Source organism: Ictidomys tridecemlineatus, chromosome X (assembly GCF_052094955.1).
Source record: "Ictidomys tridecemlineatus isolate mIctTri1 chromosome X, mIctTri1.hap1, whole genome shotgun sequence".
NCBI lineage: Eukaryota > Metazoa > Chordata > Mammalia > Rodentia > Sciuridae > Ictidomys > Ictidomys tridecemlineatus.
In genome coordinates this window covers 2193482-2215683 of record NC_135493.1, presented here as the reverse complement: position 1 = coordinate 2215683, position 22202 = coordinate 2193482, and the positions used below count along the sequence as shown (strand labels likewise).

Here is a 22202-nt window from a genome sequence, read left to right as displayed (position 1 = left end):
TTCCTCTCCCCTTTTCAGAGTTTTTCATAAACCTATAATCTCAATGGCATGGGAGTTATCTTGAGATGCTATCTGCCTGGCTACAGGGTGAGATTCCTTTCATGACCCCTGCAATGTCAGTAGAGGACTGGAGTGCCTGTCATCATCACCATTTGGTTTACTGTTTGCCTTATTTTCTACATTTGTGGAGAAGTTTGGGTTGGCAGGGTCTTCCTCAAGTTTGGCATCAAGGTCAGGGTGGGAGGAGCTGAGTGCAGGCCCATTACCCCAGCTACCCAGGGCCATGGGGGCATCCAGGAACAGCACAGCCACCCTTTGGCAAGCAGAGACCTTGTGGCTACTGCCATGGGAGGAGACTGGCAACTTAGAAGGCTAGGGACTGTGGCAATTGTCAGACAGTAACAAGGACACTCACTTAAGGGGTTGCTGCTATTACAGGACCCCAGAGACTAGGGCTATATCCTGAGGACAACTAGGAATCAAAAGATGGAAAGTGGGAGAATGTTGATCAAGAGGGTTGAAGAAAGGAGCAAGGTCAGAGGGAAAACTGAACAAGCTGAAGGATATCATTACCTACCTGTCCTCCCACCCCACCCTAAATAATCCTGCCACCAAAACTCCTCCCATGACCTGGCCCTACCCCCTGCCCACCAAAAGGGCCCACCAAAAGTAATTAACTCCTCTCATGGCCTGGCTCTGCTAAGTCTGTATATAAAACCCAGACCCTCGTGGTGGCCAGAAGCCATTTTTTCACCTCAAAACTTAGCCATGTCAGGTGTTCCACCAATTGACTCCACCACTGAATAAAAAAGAGCTTGCTGATCCAAGGTCTGCTCCCTGCTTCCCATCTCAGACATTTGTGTGCCATGTGCTTTCACAAATGATTAAAGAAATATCTTTGAGAAGTCAAAGGCTCCTTGTCTGCACATCAGAGGGACTTTAGGCTCCCATTCTAATTGCCACAGACCTAGGCATTGCCTGGCAAACATTCCTGAGCTCCCAGGACATAGGAATATCTTAGAAGCCTCCAAACAGAAGGAACCCACCACAGAATGAAAGTAGGCTGGCTTCCCTGGGCAACTCTGGCAGCTGGAAGCTGAGGAAAGGTCAGTAGCCCATGGGCCCTAATCCTAGCCCAATACCACTCACCTGGCAGGGAAAGGAAAGTGAGGATTGAGAAACTACTTCTAGAAGCAAAGCCACCAGATCAAATAACCCTTGAAACCACAGAGATCTCCAGGGGGAAGTGGTAAGAGGAGGTCATTCTTGTAAACTGTTTGGTTCATTCTATAAAGTGACAACAGAGGGGCTGGCAGAATATTCTGGGAAGCCTAAATCCAGACTTGGGACCTTATGCATTAAGAAAAGATCAGAGAATAACTATACAATAGTCACTGTGAGGCTGGCTCAGGTATCAGTTTGACTCTTGTATCAAGGGTACCCAGATTTTGCTCGAACACCAGTCTGAATATGCTAAAATATTGCTCAGTTGAGATTAAACATTTAAACCAGTACATACAGATTTTCTGTTCACAATGTGGGGCAGCCTCATCTGAATCACCTGAAGGCCTTAAGGAAGAAAGACTAAGATCACCTGAATAGAAAGGTGACCTTTGGACTCAAACTGCAGTTCTTCCCTCAGTTCCCAGTCTGCCCTGAAGCCTCCACATCACAAGAGCCAAAACCTTAAGGTTTCTCCATAGATGGATAGATAGACATACAGGCACTATGAGAATGCAGACTAACCAGTCACAAAAGCAGTAAGCATACATGCAGCAGCTGCACATGTGCAAAGGAAAACTATGGACCAGAAGGAAGACCTCAGTGAAAGGAAATTAAAATGGAATATTTCCTATATTGTCATAGAATTAGACAGATGTAATTGATTTAAAAAAAAACAATAAAACAGTAAAGAAATTAAATAGTAGTATGATTGTCAAACTAGCTTTTAGAAATATATAGAAACCCCATGTGCCTTAAGGAGATGCAAATTTTCAGAGTCTGTGACACATTTTTTTAAAGTATTCATTATTTTCGCCAATTTTATGGGTCACCTCATCCCCTAAAATATGTTGGAGTCCTAACCCTAGTACCTGAGAATGTGACCTCATTGGAGATAAAGTTCTTATAAAGGTCGTCAAGTTAAGATGAGGTTATTAGGTTAGGCCCTTATCCATGGTGACTGTGTCCTTATACAAAGGGGGGATTTGGGCACAGAGAATGCAGGCAGGGAGAAGACCATGCGAAGAAGAAAGCAGAGATCAGAACTGTGCACCAACAAGCCAAGAAATAGAAAAGATTGCTAGCAAATACCAGAAGCTAGGGAAAGGGTATGGCACAGACTTTTCAGGGCCTGCAGAAGGAACCCACCCTGATGACACCTTGATCTTGTGCTTCCAGCTTCCAGAACTGTGAAATAATACATTTCGATTATTTTAGTCCCCCAGTTTATTATGCTTTGCTATGGCAGCCCTAGAAAACTCACACAGTCCCCAAATAACATTCAGTCATGATTTTTCTTTTTGGGGTATCATGGGTCAAACTCAAGGACACTCTACCTCTAAACTATATCCCCCAGCCCTTTTTGATTTTTTATTTTGAGACAGGGTCTCACTAAATTACTGGATCTTGCCTTAAAAATTGTGATCCTCCTGCCTCAGCCTCCTAAACCCCTGGGATTACAAGCATGCCCACTTCACCCAGACAAAAAGATGATATTTTAAGCAACACATTCTCACATCTTATCCAACTAAAATACACAATAAAAGATGACTGCAAAATCTTCACTACTCCAAAATTAAGATAAATTCTACTAAACAAGCATTAGATTGGGAAAGAAATGAAAGGCGAAATCACGAACTAGCTCTAAAGCAAAGCAAAGAAGCATGTTTAACGGGACATAGTTAGGTGCACAATTGCAGCCTTTGCATGCCTTAGTCTTTCAAGAAGGGGGATGACAAAGGTAGTTAGTCTTCATCTCAGGAAACTGGAAGAAAGAGCAAAAACTAAACCAAAGAAAATTTATTGTTGGAATTAATCAAAATAAAAGCTGAAGTTAATGAAGCAGATAATTTAAAAAGGAGAAAGAATTCAAAATCCTGTTTTTTGCCAGGCATGGTGGAACATGTCTGTAATCCCAGAAGCATGGGAGGCTGAGGCAGGAGGATCACAAGTTCAAAGCCAGCCTCAGCAACTCAGTGAGGCCCTAAGCAACTCAGTGAGATCCTCTCTCTAAATAAACTACAAAATGGGGCTGGGGATGTGGCTCAGTGGTTAAGATCCATCCCCTGGGATCAATCCCTAGTACCAAAAAAATACTGTTTTCTTCTTTAAAATGTATGAATCTCTTACGATCCTTGTTAAGTAAAAAATAACCACACATGAACATATGACCAGCAATGGAAAGGAGACATAAGTACAGATACTGAAGAAGAGTCATGGGACACTCTCCCTCTTCCCAGGCATGCTACACCAGGAGTTCTGAATCTTTCTCTTACTTTTTAATAAAATTTCTGCTCACTTGCTTTAAAATTTCTACTTAAAACAAAAGAATAGAATGATGGCAATACATTTGAAAACCTAGAGGAAATCAACTAGAAAATCATTAAAAATTCCAGGCATAATGGCAAATATCTGTAATCTCAGTGACTTGGGAGACCAAGTCAGGAAAATAAAGAGGTGTAAGCCTGGGCAAGATAAGCAACAAGGTGAGACCCTGCCTCAAAAACAAACAAAAATAATAATGCCAGGTGTAGTGGCACATGCCTATAATCCCAGCAGCTCAGGGGACTGAGGCAGGAGGATAGCAAGTTCAAAGCTAATCTCAGCAGCTTAGCAAACCCCTGTTTTGAAATTCTAAAAAAGGGCTTAGGATGTAGCTGAGTGGTAAAGTGCCCCTGGGGTCAACGACCAGTGCTGCAACAAGAAGAAAAACTCGAACAACAAAGGCTTTTATGATTTTTTTAAAAAGCAGCATCTAGTAAAATGCCATTTATACAAAATCATAAGTGAATATGTGGGAATGAGGGGCATGTATGTGTGTATGTGCGTGAACGGGTTGTGGGAGTACGTGGGGGTTTAGAGGTGTGTATACATGGGGGGAAATGGAAACTTGTGTCTGTGTATCTTTGTGTGTTATGGTCTGAGTGTGCCCCCTATTCATATTTTAAAATCTAATCACCAAGGTTATATATCATAAGATGCAGCCTTTGGAAGGTGAGTAGATCATAACGGCAGAGTCCCATGGATGTGATTAGTGCCCATACAAGAGACCCCACAGAGTGAGCTAGTCCCTTCCACCACATGAGGACTCAACAAGAAGGTACTATCCATGAGGAAGGGAGCTGTCAACAGATACTGAGCCTGCTATTACCTTGGTCTTGAACTTCCAGCCTCTATAACTAAGAGCTATGACTGTTCTTGTCACTGTCTCTTGCACAGACAATCTAGAAATGCTTATGGCCTTTTAATTTTAGTGTTTGTCTCTCTCTGTGGATAATTCTGTTTTCGACTGGCTTGTGTCAAATGTTCCCCAGGTATGCTCTTGTTATCACAGCGACGTCCCCATGGGCAGATATCCCCCATGGTCTCATGTCAATCAATAATGCAGCTTGGCAAGGGGCAGGTGGTAGGCCAGGGACAAGCTGGAGCTCTGGAGTTGGCTCTTAGGACACACCACAGCTCCTTTCACTCAACATATTGCTCTGAGACTCATCCAAACTGTTGTATGTAGCAAGAGCACCTTCCATTTATTAAAAAGAAAGATGATACTCAAAACCAACCACATCTTTTTGAAAATATTTTTTAGTTATACATGAGCACAATATCCTTATTTTGTTTATTTATTTTTATGCGATGCTGAGGATCAAACCCAGTGCCTCACATGTGCAAGCAAGTGGTCTGTCACTGAGCCACAACCCCAGCCCACCATCACATCTTATTTGACCATGTTTTTCTATGTGTTGCTGTTCATCTAGAAGATCTGCATGGTGGAAATGGAAGGTCTAGCATATTATGTAAAATCTCTTGCCAAGTCCACCTTCAGCAATTTATTTCTGCTTTTTTTTAATTGCCTAGACTTAGCAAATGATGGGGAAAATGTTAATAATACAGATCAAACTGAAGAATGTCTTGTCTGTGACCATGACATTATGATCACCATGAGTAAGGATACTCCAACATACTGCCTCGTTGTTTTACCTTCACCTTAAGATAAATGAGAATCTCAGCCAACATTTATGTGGGAACTACATTTGTTCATCAGATGCTGTCACAGCTCAGGCACAAACATACAAATATAAATACAAATGCTTCCGGGGCCTTTCCTGGATAGCCAGTTGCTACACATTTATCAGCACAACACTGCTTTGAAACAGCAGGAGGCAGGTCACAGCCTGTCTACACTACATGGAAGCACAACGCTTGTCCTGGCTGGTCCGGGGGAGCACCAACTCAGGGAGGGTGCCTGAGGCCAGGACACCATGAGGTCAAGGGAGCCCAGAATGGTGAGAGACAGGCTCCTTGGTCCTGGAGGGATGGGAGGACACAAACTGGAGACCACCCTGCAGAGGCAACATTGACACAGATTGGGCAGTCTTTCTCTCTGCACGACCTGGCATTGAGCACCCTCTGACTGAGTCAGCAGTAAGGCCAGCATTCCAAGGGCACCACCTGCTGGTTCAGGCTACCCACCTGGAGCCCAGCCAACAGATAAAAGGGACAAACTGTCTGGTCGGCAGTTCTGGGAGACCCTGTACCCCCTACTCCTTCAGCTTCTCTGAAGCCTGGCCCCGCCGCCCAGCCCTGGCTTTGCAACACTCCCTCAGGCACAGCTCTGATCAGAAAGCTTGGCTGTGACAAGACCCGGTTACTGAGCCCAATCCCAAACTAGCCACTGCAGGGCTTCCCCTTACTACATCCCTCCCCTGTCCCCACCATTTTGTCCCTAACCAGACTGATGACTCTCCTTCCATATCCCTAACCCTTCTACTTCTCTCTTATTTACTGTCACCCTCCCCATACCTCCTCTAGTTTCATTCTCCACATAGCAGCCTGAGAGGTACTGAAAACTACACATAAATCAGATCCTGCCCTCTCCTGCTTACAACCATCTGTAGCTCACCCTTACCATCAGGCTCGGTTCCAGCCAGGCCATGAGGACCATCTGGTGTGGCTGCTGCCTCTGTTCTGTCCTTATCATCCTGCCACCTTGCATACTGCAGAAGTCCTAGACTTTTTGACCTACTTAGGGTTCCCCAAACGGGCCTGGCTGGCTCAAGGCTGGAGGCTTTGCTTGTGAGAGTCACTCTTAGATGTGGCCACTCCACCCCTTCTTACCTACCCCAGCGTTTGGGTGACAGGTCTCTCCTTGTCCACCTCCTTGCAAGATGGGAGTGCCTCGGGGTGGGGCTCCAGAGACAGATTAACCAGCAACCCAAAGCCCAGCTGAGTTGGCTAGTGAGGTGCCCTCCTAGCCTTCCTAGGGCTGCGCCTCTAGAAGTGGGGCCCAGGATATGTTCCTTTCTGGGTAGTGCCCTCTGTGCTGGCTACCTACCCCTCTTCCACGCCTCAGGTCAGTTTTACAACATAACCTCCTCTTTCACCCCTTTCCCACATGTTTCCGTGGACTTCCTGTGGCGCAGCATGTACATGTACTATGCCTGCATGTGGATAGGAGGCACCTCCCTTCTCCCAGTGCCCCATATCAATTCACCCTGTTACCACTTCACAGCACAGAGACAACTCTGGATGGGCCCCACAATGGCTGAGTGCTGGACTGGGCTTTGCATCCTGATAGGTGCCAATTCTCTAGGCTCAGATCCCCCTTCCATCTCCCTTCCTGGCACATATTGAAGCTGCTCAATCCAAGACCCTGTTCGTTCATTTCTTAGACCTCCGGGGCAACAATACAGAGAGGCATACTCAAGGTGACATTAAGACAAGCCAGGAAGGCAGCCAGTGGCTCAGGGTCAGTAGCGCATGGATTCTGACATCCCCACAGGGACAGACCACAGTGGGGCAAGCTGGGGGCTCTTCTCTGGCAGGCACAGCTCCCTGCCTGCCCTCTAGACAGGATGATGGGAGGCCTAGGCAGGGAGCCTGGCCTCAAGGTCTGGCCAGTAAGTCAGCAGGTAAGTAGTTAGTGATGTTTATTGAGAAAGAGGGGAAGAATGGAATCCCCAAAGCTGCCAACGGCAAGAGCATGCAGGCCACCAAGACGGTGTATAGGCCTGGAGGTGGGCTTAAAGGTTCTTGGGCTCTATGGTCAACCAGGCCTGGGCTCATCCAGCTAAGAACTAGGATAAAGGGCAGCAAATCTCCCTGGTGAGGACCAGCTCCAGGCCACAGAGCCTGGATGAACTGGTAAGGTGGAATCAGGCCTCAATGCTTGGGCCATCAGGGGGTGTGTACATGGGCTCAATGTGGGCCCAACTGCGGGCCTGCTCATCTGCCCAGGCGAGTAGCTCAGCAGCGCGATGCAGGAAGATGAGGAGCAGGGTGTGTACATCGCCCTCAGCTGAGTGGGCTGCATTTGGCTCAGCATTGAAATAGCGGTGGAAGAGGCTGCCCAAGCTGTACCCCTTGCGGCCTTGAGCCCGGGTGCTGTGGCTGTGGGCACGGTCCAAGCCCCGCAATGCTGGCAGCGTATCCAGGCAGACAGTGTCCCGGGGCAGGTGAGCACCCAGGCGTTGAAGCTCTGTACAGAGCAGAGGGAAGTCGTAGTCAAACCCATTGTGGGCCACAAGGCAAATAGGGCCCTCCTGGCGGCTCAGGAAGGCCTGCAGTGTCCGCACCACAGCACCATCAAAGCCAGCCTTCCGGCACTGCGCCAGGCCCTCGCTGCTCAGGCCCGTAATCTCGCTGGCCTTGGCAGTGAAGGGGCGCTCTGGACACATGCACAATGTGAGCTTGTCCAGGATACGGGGCAGCATGGGGGTGCCAGACTCATCACGCTCAGGGTTCTCCAGGGAGGAACGGTGAACAGCGAAGAGGGATATCTCGGCGATCTCTGGATCCACATTGGGGAGCCCAGTGGCTTCCAGGTCCAAGAAGACAAAGGTCTCAGCCCGGGTTGGCTCAGACATGGTGATGTTTTCACAGGGGCAGTGAGGCCTAGAGCTGCCAGAGTAAGAGGCATAAATCTGAATGCTAAAGAGATGGGGACACCTGGGCCCTGTTACCCACAGCCATCTCTCTGGTCAAAGTTCTGATCCCATTAGGTTTCACTTCCTTGCTACCCCCACTCCAGTTCACAGAGCTTTGGCTCTAGAAGTGATATCTAAAGCCTACATCCAAGGAGACTTTGAATGGGCCTCTACAGGGCTGGGACCCAGTGATCAGGACCTGTTAACTTCTGTCCAGGAAGGGGCCTGCTAGGGACCCATCCCCCTTTATCCCTCACATCTCTCCCTAGCCAGCCACACTTCCTACCACCTAACAGAGGAAAGGGAAGGCCTACAGAGCCCAGATCCTAGTCCCAAGCCCTCCCTCTGCCTTTTGCTGCCAGGCCATTGTCTAGCCGCAGTTCCCTCCAGGGACATTGGGAGGCAGATATAGCCCAGGAATGGCACTTTGGCCACTTCGTAGATACCAAGACTGGGAGCAGACACCCAAGAAAGCCCACACAGTGGTCCTAGCCTTCCTCCTCCAATATTAGCTCTAAACAGGCCTCTGCCTGCCTCCTGGCTCCCAGAGGCAGTCCTCACCAACCCCACCACACTGGCTTACCTGGGGCAGGCGCTGGCCGGCTTCCTAGGCTGCAGGACGGGACACCTGTCTCCACACAGGCTGCTTGAGGCAGCCTTTAATCAGTAGCTGTGGCCCGCCCCCAGCAGCTTGTTGGGCAACCAGGAGGCCTGAGGCCGCAGGACCTGTGTGGCCGGCTCGCTTGCCACCCCCTCTCAAGCTCACCACCACTGGGAAACACGCCCCGTGTTTACAGATTGGGAAGCAGGCTCTGGCCACACGCAGGCTTCTGGTGAGTGAAGAGTGCTGCCATGGGCTGCAGAAACGTGTCCTCACAGGTACAAGGAAGCTGGAGTGGGGCAGAAGGCTGTGCCCTCTACTTATAGTCCTGCCTGAGTCTGATGAGGGTCAGGCTGCAGCTACCAGGTCCGGCAGACCCAAGTTTGATGCCAAGCCCCATGATGGACATGTCACACAGACTTGTCACCTTCTCCAGGCCTTGGTTTCCCCATCACTGGGGACCAGGCTGTCCTAATGTGACCTCAACAGTGAAACAGGCACCCACATGTCTCACTCGGCCTATGAAGAGGGAGGGGTGCTAAGAACAGGCTTGGGTCACCCTAATGACCAGGGGTGGCCTCAGGGATGTGCCCAGTATAGACACTGCCTGGCTTTTGCTCACCCACCTTGTGGGTTCATCTTCCATCAGGAAGGGGAATGGGATGTTTATCTGCTCCAGGTTGAAATGACCCATGATGTCTAACAAGCATTGAGCAGAGGCTGTCAGGGAGGGAAGAGGTGAGGCAGGAGCAACTCTGCTGGGCTGGAGAAGTGGTTGGGCCTGGCCCAGCAAGCCCCACAGGCTGGCCTGTGCCTGTACAGATTCTTCCACTTATAGGAACATGCAACATGGGGGGGGGGTAGGGGCTAGGTGGCCCCAGGATCACAGAATAGGAGTAAAGCCCAGCTCCTGGGACCCCTTTTCCACCTGGCTCCGGATGAAGGGCACCATCAAGATAGGAGGATGGCCAGAGAACCATCCCTGGTCCAGGAAGCGTGTAGAATCCCAAGAACCTCATTCCAGAGCACAACATGCCAGCATTTGGCAGTGGACACACTACAGGTCCAATCTCCTGCTAAGGGAATAGGGAGGGCATCAGGATGCTGCTCTCTGCCCAGTGCAAACCCTCATGTGTCCTTTGATCTGCAAGGCAGTCAGTTCACCCGGACAGTGGTGAGCACGGGTCTGCCTGTCCCCCCACAGCAGCAATCTAGGGGCCACCCCAGGTGAAAGCAGGAGGGGGCCTGGTGCCTGGTTCCCTGGTGCTTCCTTGCCTCAAGTGCCCATAGGAGAACTTGGGAGAGTAAAGGCGATGGTGCAGGGAGTTGAGTAGGCAGAGCAGCCTCAGGCAGGAGGGAGCCCCCTCCCTCAGGCCCCACCAGTCCTTCCTGTTCCCATGCTCAAAGGAAGGGAGGTGTCTGTGACAGGCACACTGCTCAGAGAGATACTGGGTCATCTTGGGAAGCCCAGAGAGCAGCTTCCTGGACAACCAGTCAGGCCACATCAAGAATTCCCCAATAGATGCTGAGCACCCTGGGAGGAAGGAATAGACAAGCTGTCTCCCAGGCGCATGATGAGGGCTCCTGAGGGGCTATGAGAAGTGCTCACACAGGAATGGGGACAGGCCAGGGGTGGCAGGGAGACGGGTGCATGCATGGTGAGTGGAGGCCTTGGCTGGGCACAGCCAAACTTAACCAGGCAATGACAGGAAGGAGTGAAGGCACCAGGCAAGGGGCAGGGCCCACGCCCACCAGGCATAGCCAAGTTTAAGCAGGTAATGATAGGAAGGAGTAGAGGCAGGGCCCAGGCCTACCAGGACAGCAGACCCCAGACCTGTGATACTACGGACAGGAAGGGAGCTCAGTAGCCCAGGCCAGAGGGGAGACAAGGGACCCAAAAGGCAGAAGCAAAGAGCAGGCTGGAGGCAACTTCTTAAGAGTCTGAGGTTTCCTTTCTTTGTAGCTCAAACAGCCCTGGCCCTCTCTGCCCTCCCACCCACCCTCCCAAAAAGCTGAAGGCACCCGACAAATGGAGGCACAATGGGTACTGGAACCACTTCTCCAGCAAGCGTGCTGGGAGGGCCTCCTGCTTCTGCATTATCCTGTGCCTTTTTGCAGACTGTCATTGAAGACCTTATACTTCTGGGTTAGTTCATCCATTTTGGTGGCTGCAGAGGAAAGAAAAACACAAACAGAAAAGTGAGCCTAGTGCTTCTGGGCCTGGCAAAGGCAGTGTTGGGCAGCACCTCCCAGGATCGCCTCCTGGCTCCCACCTGAGGCCCGCATCCTCCCTCTCAGACATAACTGAGTGGCAGGGAGGGGGCCCCACCTAGCCCCCATGGGGCTTGAAACCTAGGTGCCAGTCTTAGTAGCTACTGTGCCCAGAAACTACTGTAAGTGCCAGGCAAGCAGCTCAGAGTCCTGGGCTGGGTCACACTGACTACAGCATGGAGCCGAGGCTCAGGCCAGTCACATCCTTGCCCCTGCCAGCCACCCCAGAGCCCAGGGGATGCAATGCAGTGAGAAGCCGGGGCTTGTTCTGACTGATGATGATGTGTCTATTTTAATCAGATGAATAATGTGTGCATAATAATTAACCCAGTGATATGGAACAGCCAGCTCTAAGACCTTAGCTGAAGAGCTCCTGACTCTGCTGCCCACCCCACCCTGCTTGGAACTACACTCACTACACGAGATACCCAGCTTGCATAGGAGGGAAGGGCTATAGCTGATGTACCCAGTAACTGCATAGGCCTCCCCAGCCATCAGCTTCAGTTGCCCTTTCCCACCCAGAGCTAAGTTCTATCTTTGAGTTTTCCTAACGTAAACACAAACCTGTTTCTTCCTCTACCAATTTGACTCCCCAGCCCTACCTTCTCCTTGGGAGGACATCCCACCCTCAGCTGTACTTTGCCTTGCACATTTCAAGGTCATTAACATAGACATTAGTGATCACCTAAATTTGTCATCCTCTGCCCATCCCAAGGGTGGTTCTGGAGCTCAAGACTCATACATAGGTGTGCCTGAGTGGAAGACTTCTCCTTCCAGAGAGGGGATGTGCTTGGCCACTCTGAACCTTGCCCTGAGGATCCTTCCCAATTGCCACCAGTACTTCCAGGGCATGCCAGTTGAGAGGGCTTCCTGTGGCAATCCACTCCTCTCTGCAGATGGTGTTTTCCCAGATTCCAACCTGCCTTTAGTTTGGGTGGCATCTGCCTTTATCAAACCCTGGCATGTTTCCAGCTGCTTTGCCTTGATTTTTTCCGAGAGCTTGGCTATGTCTAGTATCCGAGGCCCTAAGCCACCTACCTGGTCCTTACTTTTTTAGTGGAGGGGGGATCTAGGGATTTAACTCAGGGATGCTATCCCACTGAGCTCCATCCCCAGCCCTTTTTAGTTTTTATGTAGAGACTGGGACTCAGTAAGTTGCTGAGGCTGGCTTTGAACTTGTGATCCTCTTGCCTTAGGCTCCAGAGTCACTGGGATTACAGGCGTGTGCCATTGTGCCTGGCCCTTGTGAGATTCTATCATCTGGCCCCCATGGCTGCTCCTGAGGCCCTGCTTGAGCTTTCTCTCTGGCAGCTTTGCCCTCAGGTCACTGGTCCTGGCACTCCTGATGGCATGAGTCCCGGGCTGCATGTTTTGGGTTCCATCTGCTCTGGACTTGGTGTGGAGACTCACCCACTTCAGTTCTGCCCACTCAAGGCTTCCCTTCCTCTCTGGCTCTAGAGACAGTTGGCCACCTCCATCCAGCCTCTACCTCTCTGAGCCTCGTACTCATTTTCTGGCTTTTCCCCCCACTCTTAGACATGTGTTGCCCGTTTGCCTTTCTTCACTGCTAGGTCTTTGTGTTTGGGTATCACATTGAGCAAGTGCTCAGTCTTTTCTCTGAAAGTTCTCCAGGTCAGATTTCCTACACGCCCAGGCCTCATCTCTTCCTGGTGCTAGTGTTCATCCCCTACCCTGGATAGTTGCTGGGCTGGGGAGAGGAGCCTAGGTGGCAGGCTGCCCCTGTGCCCCGCCCATGTCCTGGCTCCATCATTTTTTTTTCACACCAGGGCAGGCTAGAATCTTGCTGGGGGGCATCTGCCTATGTAGCTGTCCCCTCTCTACAGGCCTGCTTCACCTGCTTTGCTTCTAGAGCAGCCAGGCCCTGGAACCACTGTGGCAAGTTCCACCAGGCAGACTAGCTCCCCTAGCACTGCTGCCTTGGCTGTCCTGTCCCCGCAGCTTCCCCAGGCACGGCATCAGGCAAATGGTTCCCACTCCCTTCCTACTGTCTATAGCTATAAACATCTTTCTTGTGTTGGGGTCATTGACACACTCCCTCATTCTCAGCACTGACAGTGTTGCTTTGTCTTCTAAATGTGACTTCATGGTAGTTCCATTCACAGCAGGTGCACTCATCACCTCACACAAACCCTCACTTCATATTCCAGGACATGTCACCAACACAGCTCAGCTACTGGCACCCAGATTGGTAGGGGTAGAAACAAAAATCCTTCCAAGAGGTGGGGCTTAGGAGGTTGAGACCAAGGCCCTAATGTGCATGCTGGGAGACAGGTGAGAAGCAAAGGACCATTCCAAGTGCACTTTGGCTTGGATATGATACTGGCTCCTTTCTCTGAGCATGTCTAGAGTCTAAGAACATGTCTTAAAGTAAATCATAAAGCAGCACTGACAAGAGCTGTCAGGAGCCCTGGCTTTGAACCTCAAGGCTGCGGAGAGCTCAAGGGTGAGCAGCCACCTCCCTGCACTGAAGTGTGGGGCCAGGGCCAGCACTGTCTGGTTCACACAGCCTAGACATAAAGAGTGCCACTCTGAAAAGCCACACCTATCACCAGTCCTGTTGTTCCCTGGTGACCAGTGAAATGGCATACTGTTAAGCATACTAGTAATCATTATTATAATAATGACAGTATAGATTATAAGCATTTTACTAACAGCAATTATACAGACTGCGGCAAGAGTCAGAGTGACAGTGGTGATTAGGATAAATGCTATAATAAATTTTAAAATGGAGGATTCAGTTGCCATTCAATCAGTAATGAATAGACTCCTAAGTGTCTGGTTTACATGTGGCAGGTGAGTGCCAAGGACAAGAGCGGCAAGAAGGCCAATTGTCAGAGCAGAGAGCCAGCTGGAGAGTTCATCCATTGACAGTCTTGGGAGGGGGCTCAGAGGCTATGTGAAGCCACTACTTGGGGACACATTAGTGGAAAACATTCACAGACAAAGGCTTTGGTTGGTGCTGCCTGAGGTGATGTATAACAGTGTGGCAAAAAAAAAAGACTAACCAAAAGGCCTGAAAAGAAAGACTAAGGAACAAGCTTGTCCACAGCACTCTGAAAAGCTCTTAATAGTCTTCAGAAGGCCATGTGAATGACCAGGGGAGACCAATGAAAGTCCTTAGCTCTTCCTTCCAGTTGACCTTGAGGCCCTAAGCCAGAAAAAAGTAGAGAAGGAAGATTTGTCAAGTGCCTGGCTAAATATTGATGAAAAACAGAAATCTGCAGATCTAAAAGTCCAAAGAGCTCCAAATCAAATAAACTCAAGGTGACCCATAAATACACATCATAACCAAACTGTCAAAATTCAGAGTCCAATACAATTATGAAAAAAAGAAAGTGAAGAAGCCAAGCATGGACACACACCTGTAATCCCAGCTACTCCAGAGGCTTAGCAACTTAGCAAGACCCTGTCTTAAAGTTAAAAAAATAAATAAATAATAAAAAGGGCTGGGGGTATATCTCAGTGGTAGAGCATGCCTGGGTTCAATTCCTAGCACTGCAAAACAAAAAAGAAGAATGAAGACATTTCTCACATAAAAGGATCCTCAATAAAATTAAAATCTGAGCCAGACGTGGTAGCACACACCTGTAATTGCAGCACTTCAAGAGGCTGAGACAGAAGACCATGAGTTCAAAGCAATGTGCTATGCAACTCAGTGAGACCCTGTCTCTAAATAAAAAACAAAATAGGGCTGGGGATGTGGTTCAGTGGTCAAGTGCCCCTGAGTTCAATCCCTGGTATCCCCTGCCAAAAAAAAATTAAAATCTAGTTTCATATCAAAACCTATAGAGGCCGGCCAGCCAGGCACAGTGGTGCACACCTGTAATCCTAGCAGCTTGGGAAGCTGAGGGAGGATCATGAGTTCAAAGCCAGCCTCGGCAGCTTAGTGAAGCGCTAAGCAACTCAGTGAAACCCTGTCTCAAAATAAAATTAAAAGGGCTGGGGATGTGGCTCAGTGGTTATGTACCCCTGGGTTCAATCCCTGGTACCACCCCCCCCAAAAAATGTAGTATGTGGATGAACCTTGAAATCACTATGCCCAGAGAAAGAAGACAGAAACAAAAGACCACATATTGTATGATTCCATTTACAGGAAATATCCAGAAGAAATAAATCCATAGAGATGAGTGATGAAAATATTGTAGACATGGATAGTAGTAATGATTATGTGATTCTGTGAATATCCTAAAAAAAAAAAACTGGACTGTACAATTTTAAAAGGGTAAATTTTATAAATTTATAATTTTATAAATTTATGAATTTATATAATTTTATAAATTTATTTATATGAATTTTACCTTAGTTAAAGCTGTTACTAAAACTAGGACTGGGGTGTAGCTCAGAGGTAGAATGCTCTCTCTTTTTTTTTTTTATTTATTTATTTATTTATTTTTATCGTTGGTCGTTCAAAACCTTACACAGTTCTTAATACATCATATTTCACAGTTTGATTCAAGCAGGTTATGAACTCCCAACTTTACCCCGTATACAGATTGCTGTGTCACATCAGTTACCCTTCCATTGATTGACATATTGCCTTTCTAGTGTCTGATGTATTCTGCTGTCAGTCCTATTCTCAACTATCCCCCCTCCCCTCCCCTCCCCTCCCCTTTTCTCTCTCTACCCCTTCTACTGTAAATCATTTCTTCCATTTGTATTATCTTGTCTTACCCCTCCATTACATAGTTCTTGATATATCATATTTCACATTTTGATTCAAGTGGGTTATGCACTCCCATATTACCCCTTATACAGCTTGCAGAATCACATCAGTTTCACTTCCATTGCTTTACATATTGCCATCCTAGTGTCTGTTGTATTCTGCTGCCTTTCCTATCCTCTACTATCCCCCCTCCCCTCCCCTCCCCTCCCCTCTTCTCTCTCTACCCCCCCTACTGTAATTCATTCCTCCCCTTTGTATTATTTTTCCCTTTCCCCTCACTTCCTCTTGTATGTAATTTTGTATAAACCTGAGGGTCTCGTTCCATTTCCATGCTATTTCCCTTCTCTCTCCCTTTCCCTCCCACCTCTCAACCCTGTTTAATGATGGTCTTCTTCTTGTGCTCTTCTTCCCTAGTCTGTTCTTAATTACTCTCCTTATATCAAAGAAGACATTTGGCATTTGTTTTTTAGGGCTTGGCTAGCTTCGCTTAGCATAATCTGCTCTAATGCCATCCATTTCCCTCCAAATTCTATGATTTTGTCATTTCTTAATGCAGAGTAATACTCCATTGTGTATAAATGCCACATTTTTTTTATCCATTCGTCTATTGAAGGGCATCTAGGTTGGTTCCACAGTCTTCCTATTGTGAATTGTGCTGCTATGAACATCGATGTAGCAGTGTCCCTGTAGCATGCTCTTTTTAGGTCTTTAGGGAATAGACCCAGAAGGGGGATAGCTGGGTCTAATGGTGGGTTCCATTCCCAGCTTTCCAAGAAATCTCCATACTGCTTTCCAAATTGGCTGCACCAATTTGCAGTCCCACCAACAATGTACAAGTGTACCCTTTTCCCCACATCCTCGCCAGCACTTATTGTTGTTTGACTTCGTAATGGCTGCCAATCTTACTGGAGTGAGATGGTATCTTAGGGTGGTTTTGATTTGCATTTCTCTGACTGCTAGAGATGGTGAGCATTTTTTCATGTACTTGTTGATTGATTGTATGTCCTCCTCTGAGAAGTATCTGTTCAGGTCCTTGGCCCATTTGTTGATGGGATTATTTGTTATCTTATTGTCTAATTTTCTGAGTTCTTTATATACTCTGGATATTAGGGCTCTATCTGAAGTGTGAGGAGTAAAGATTTGTTCCCATGATGTAGGCTCCCTATTTACCTCTCTTATTGTTTCTCTTGCTGAGAAAAAACTTTTTAGTTTGAGTAAGTCCCATTTGTTGATTCTAGATGTTAACTCTTGTGCTATGGGTGTCCTATTGAGGAATTTGGAGCCCGACCCCACAGCATGTAGGTCGTAGCCATCTCTCTTTTTTTAATATTTATTTTTTTTAGTTGTAGTTGGACACAATACCTTTGTTTTATTTATTTATTTTTTTATGTGGTGCTGAGGATCGAACTCAGGGCCTTGCACGTGCTAGGCAAGCACTTTACCACTGAGCCATAATCCCAGCTCTTGAATGCTCTCTTAGCATGCATAAGTCTTTGGGTTCAATCTCCAGCACAAGAAAGAAAAGGAGAGAGGAAGGGAGGGAAGAAAGAAGGGAGCACTGATAGAGATAAAGAAACTACCTTTACCTTCTTTTGTTGGGTTTATTTTGACTTTTATTTATTTATATTTGATACTGGGGATTGAATCAGGGGCGTTTACCACTGAGCCACATCCCCAGCCCTTTTTATATTTTATTTTGAATCAGGGCCTCAATAAGTTGCTTAGGGTCTTACCAAGTTGCTGAGGCTGGCTTTGAACTTGTGATGCTCCTGTCTCAGCCTCTAAAGCCGCTGGGATTACAGGCGTGTGCCACTACACCTGCTGCTTTGACTTTTTTTTTTGTACCAGGGATTGAACCCAGAAATGTTTAACCACTGAACCACATTCCCAGCCATTTTTAATGATGTTATTGTATTTTTATACCTTTATTTGTTTATATTTAATTGGTGCTGAGGATCAAACCCAGTGCCTCACACATGCCAGGCAAGCGCTCTACCACTGAGCTACAGCCCCAGCCCCCAACCCCCCAGCCCTTTTTCAATATTTTACTTAGAGACAGGGTCTTTTGGTTTTTTTTTTATGTGGGACCGGGGATTGAACCCACGGCCTCATGCATGGTAGGCAAGCACTCTACCAACTGAGCTATATCCCCAGCCCCTTTAGAGACAGGGTCTTGGGCTGGGGATATAGCTCAGTTGGTAGAGTGCTTGCCTTGTATGCACGAGGTCCTGGGTTCAATCCCCAGCACCACACACAAAAAAAAAGAATAGAGACAGGGTCTTGATGAGTTGCTTATGGCCTCGGTAAATTGCTGAGGCTGGCTTTGAACTCACAATTCTCTTGTCTTAGCCTCCCAAGCTACTAGGATTACAAGCACGCACCACTGTACCTGACATATTTTCTAATCTTGTTAAATATGGTGCTGATACAAGGATAGAAAGAAAACAGAAATAGAAAAGAATAGAGAACCCAAAAATCCATACATATGGACACTAAATAACTAACAGAGGCAATGGTACTATAGACCAGTTGGGAAAGAGTGGATTTCCATTAAATGGTGCCAAGACAAATGTGTATCCTTATAGGAAAAAAATGAAATTAGACCCCCCACCTCACACCACATTCAAAGATCAACTATGGGAAGATTACTAACCTCACTATTGAAGATAATGCTATAAATCTTTTGGAAGATGATAGCTGAAATAGGAAAGTATTCTTCAGTAAGAAACAAAAGCTATCCATGAGAGCCGGGCATGGTGGTGCACTCCTATAATCCCAGCAGCTCAGGAGGCTGAGACAGGAGAACTGCCAGTTCAAAGCCAGCCTCAGTAAAAGTGAGGTGCTAAGGAACTCAGTGAGACCCTGTCTCTAAATAAAATACAAAATAGGGCTGGGGATGTGGCTCAGTGGTCAAGTTCAATCCCTGGTACCAAAAAAAAGAAAGAAAAGAAAAGAAAAAAGATATCCACGAGATATTTTACATTTGAGAAATTGTATCTATAATACAAAAAGGGGTCAAATCAAGGAGAAAAAGACAAGTCAACCCAATATAAAAATGAATAGTTAAACAGGCACGTCACATGAGAAAACTTCAATGGTAAATAAATGCATGAAGTGGTAGCACACACCTATAATCCCTGAGACTTGGAAGGCTGAGGCAGGTGGATAGCAAGTTTGAGGCCAGTCTCAGCAATTTAGTAAGTCCCTGTCTCAAAACAAAAAATGAAAAGGGCTGGTGATGTAACTTAGTAGTACAGCATCCTTGGGTTAGGTCCCCAGTACCACAAAATTAATTAATTAATTGGAAAAAAGCAATAAATAGGGATGGGGATGTGGCTCAATATAGCACCCCTGGGTTCAATCCCTAGCACTGCAAAAAAAAAAAAAAAAGTATGAAAAAGCACAATCCTATTAGTAAATAGGGAAATGCAAACTAAAGCTGCACTGAAAGGCCACTACACACCTACCAAATAGCACCCATCACCAAGGCAAAACATGGCAAGTACTGATGAGACATGAAGCAATAAGATGGCTCATGCATGGACCAGCAACGTGGCAAGGAGGAGAATTCTACTCCAAGGATGACATCTTGGAGAAACTGGCAAGTGTATACAAGGAGATTTGTTCAAGAATATTCATGGCAGCATTATTCACAAGACCCCCAAATTGAAAGAACCCACATGTCCGGGAACAGCAGACACAGTGCCATGTAGGCAGGTGGCACACTATATAGCAGGAGTCAACAAGGTATAGACCATCTGATTTTTTTTGTGGTGCTGGGCATTGAACTCAGGCCCTTGTGCACACAAGGCAAGCACTCTACCAACTGAGCTATATCCCCAGCCCCACCTATTTTTATAAGTAAAAGTTTACTGAAACAGCCACATTCATTCATTTATTCATCCCAGAGAACTGCTTTCTCACTAGCAAAGCAGAGAAGAGGAAGTGTCACAGAGACCATGTGGCCTGCAAGGTTGCAAATATTTACTATCTGGTCTTTTACTGAAAAAGCTTGCTGGCCTGTGCCACATGGCAATGAAATGAGCAGATTACAGACACAGATGATGTAGACAAATCTCACAAAGAATTATTACTAAGGTCAGCAGTGACCTTGACAGTACATCACAGCTACATTCTGTTCTCCACCTGGGTCACACACCATTGTCCTAGAAATCATCAATTTGGGTTTGATATAGCACAGGGAAAATATCCAAACCAGTTGATCATTATGGATCTGAAAAATGAGACTCTTCCCAGAATGCTATTTTTCTTATTCAAAAACAAACAAAAAAAGCTTTTCTGACTGTATATTTCCACAATTAAGAAAAATTTAGAAAAAAAAGTTTAATTAAAATTAAATTCAAAAGGAAGAGAGAAGGGAAAACATATGGAAATGGTAGGAGACCTTCAGTGATACACAAAATTATAAGAGGTTATGAGGGGCAAGGGGGTGGGGGGAAAAAGGGGGAGAGAATTGAACAACAGCAGAGGAGGTAGAGAGGGAAGATGGGAGGGGAGGGGAGGGGAGGGGGGATAGTAGGGGATAGGAAAGGTAGCAGAATACAACAGTCACTAATATGCCATTATGTAAAAATGTGAGTATGTAACAGAAGTGAGTCTGTATTATGTATTTGGGGAGTTCAAAACCCAATTGAGTCGAATGTATGAAAGATGATATGTCTTGAGCTCTGTAATGTTTTGAACAATCAATAAAAAAAAAATTAAATTCAGCTAGGCACAGTGGTGTACACCTATAATCCTAGTAACTGAGGAAGCTGAGGCAGGAGGATCACAAGTTCAAGACCAGCCTCAGCATCTTAGCAAGGCCCTGTATCAAAATTAAACAACAAAAAAGGCTAGGGACATAGCTCAGTGGTAAAGCACTCAATTTCCAGCACCACAATAAATAATACATACACACAGATACAAACACAAATACAAACAGAAGGATAAACAAACTGATTCCAACACAAAGAAAAATCAATGTCCATATCCTGCTCATTTCCTTCAAGGATTTCTTCTGGATTTTTCCTTTAACACTTTATAGTATGCATTCCCTCATGTCATTGTAACTAATTCTTTAAACAAAAATTACTGTCCCACCATATAGACATTATTAACAAAGCACTACCCAACATTAGAACTCTACATTATTTTTATATACAATAGAAAATAATGAAAATGATTTGCAGGCTCAGTAATAGAAAATGTTTAGCAAATTACAGCAAATGCCTGAGTGGAATAGTATTTGACAAGTAAAAATGTTTTCTAGGGCCAGGTAGGGTGGCACATGCCTGCAATCCCAGTGGCTCAGGGGATTGAGGCAGGAGGATCATGAGTTCAAAGCCAGCCTCAGCAACAGTGAGGCACTAAGCAACTCAGTAAGATCCTGTCTCTAAATAAAATGCAAAATAGAGCTGGGGATGCTAGCAGTGGTCAAGTGCCCCTGAATTCAATCCCTGGTACCCAAAGGAAAAAAGAAAAGTTTTACTAGGAAAACTGGAAAAGGGCATATAAAATGAAGTTAAAGGAAACAAATAACTGTATATGTAATGATTACACTTAAGTTATAAAAAATTAAAAATGACAATAGGAGAAAGAATAGCAGGAAACAGACTCCAAACAGTAACACTGACCACCTCTGGATTGTCATTATACCTCTGTACATTTCTGGATTATCCCAATTTTCTATTATGAATGTCTTTATTTTATAATCTGTTGAGAGTATTTTTTTTCTCCAGGGAAGGAAACATGCATTAGAAAAAGAAAAAACGAAAGGGCCAGTCCTCAAATGCTCCCCAAGGACTAGTAGAGTCCTGAGCCAAGTGAGTGTTGGGCATGCATTGGGACACCTGCCCCCATTCCCTGTCAGTGGCAGTCACATACCTAGACTCATCACGGAGCTGCTGCTGCCCCAAGAAATCTGCTCGTCCTGCTGCTTCTTCACCATCTCCACAGCTTTTGCAGAGGTATTGGTCACCTCCACAACTGCTTTCAACAGCTGGCATGGGAAGAGACACATGCAGGCACTCAGTGTTGCTGCTCTGACCTGGAGATGGTATTTCCTGTTTCCCATGCAAACTCGCCCTCAGCAGGTAGCAGTCACCCCAGAAATAGCCAAGGGCAAAGGGCAGAACTCCCACCCAGACAATAACCAATCAAACCTAAGTTTTCTTCCTCCTGGCCTGGTGGGGATACTACACAATCATGTCATTCTGGCAACCCTCAGTGCTCAGTGACATGCCAGCATTGTGTGACATCCCAGTCCAAGCAAAGCAAATGGTAAAGTAGGAAAAGAAATATCCCGAAAGAAAAAAGGCCTTTCTGATGAGAAGATACAATGCCCTAACTGTCCTGCTGGGGGTCTCCTGGCCAGGTTGGCCCAAGTGTTGGAAGTCTTAGAACCTTTCTGTTAAAATCCCAAAATAAGCTTGGCATGGTGGTACACTCCTGTAATCTCAGCAACTCTGGAGGATGTGGGAGGACCACAAGTTCAAGGCCA

General features: G+C 46.6%; 2 protein-coding genes and 1 non-coding gene across 6 annotated transcripts in view; 1 reads left to right on the top strand and 2 right to left on the bottom strand.

The window, feature by feature from the left end:
• Positions 1–7131: 7131 nt before the first annotated feature.
• On the bottom strand, positions 7132–10524 carry Trex2 (three prime repair exonuclease 2). The gene is made up of 2 exons (XM_005340589.5): positions 8728–10524; positions 7132–8118 (listed from the first exon to the last, which is right to left on the bottom strand). Exon 2 carries the CDS (start codon positions 8082–8084, stop codon positions 7374–7376), a length of 711 nt encoding a protein of 236 aa, XP_005340646.1. The 5' UTR covers positions 8085–8118; positions 8728–10524; the 3' UTR covers positions 7132–7373.
• Positions 10525–10675: 151 nt separating this feature from the next.
• Haus7 (HAUS augmin like complex subunit 7) overlaps positions 10676–22202 on the bottom strand; it is a 28255-nt gene continuing 16728 nt past the window's right edge. For 3 of the 4 annotated variants that reach the window (XM_005340590.5, XM_013365340.4, XM_040286863.2), the window contains 2 exons: positions 21587–21701; positions 10676–10913 (listed from right to left, as the gene is read on the bottom strand). In XM_005340590.5, the coding sequence (XP_005340647.1) occupies positions 10843–10913; positions 21587–21701 (186 nt within the window). In that variant the 3' untranslated portion in view covers positions 10676–10842. The remainder of the gene's footprint in view (positions 10914–21586; positions 21702–22202) is intronic. The other variant, XR_005734493.2, reaches the window with a different exon arrangement.
• Positions 17881–17954, top strand: Trnat-ugu (transfer RNA threonine (anticodon UGU)). The gene has a single exon. It is a non-coding gene; the product is annotated as a tRNA-Thr (tRNA).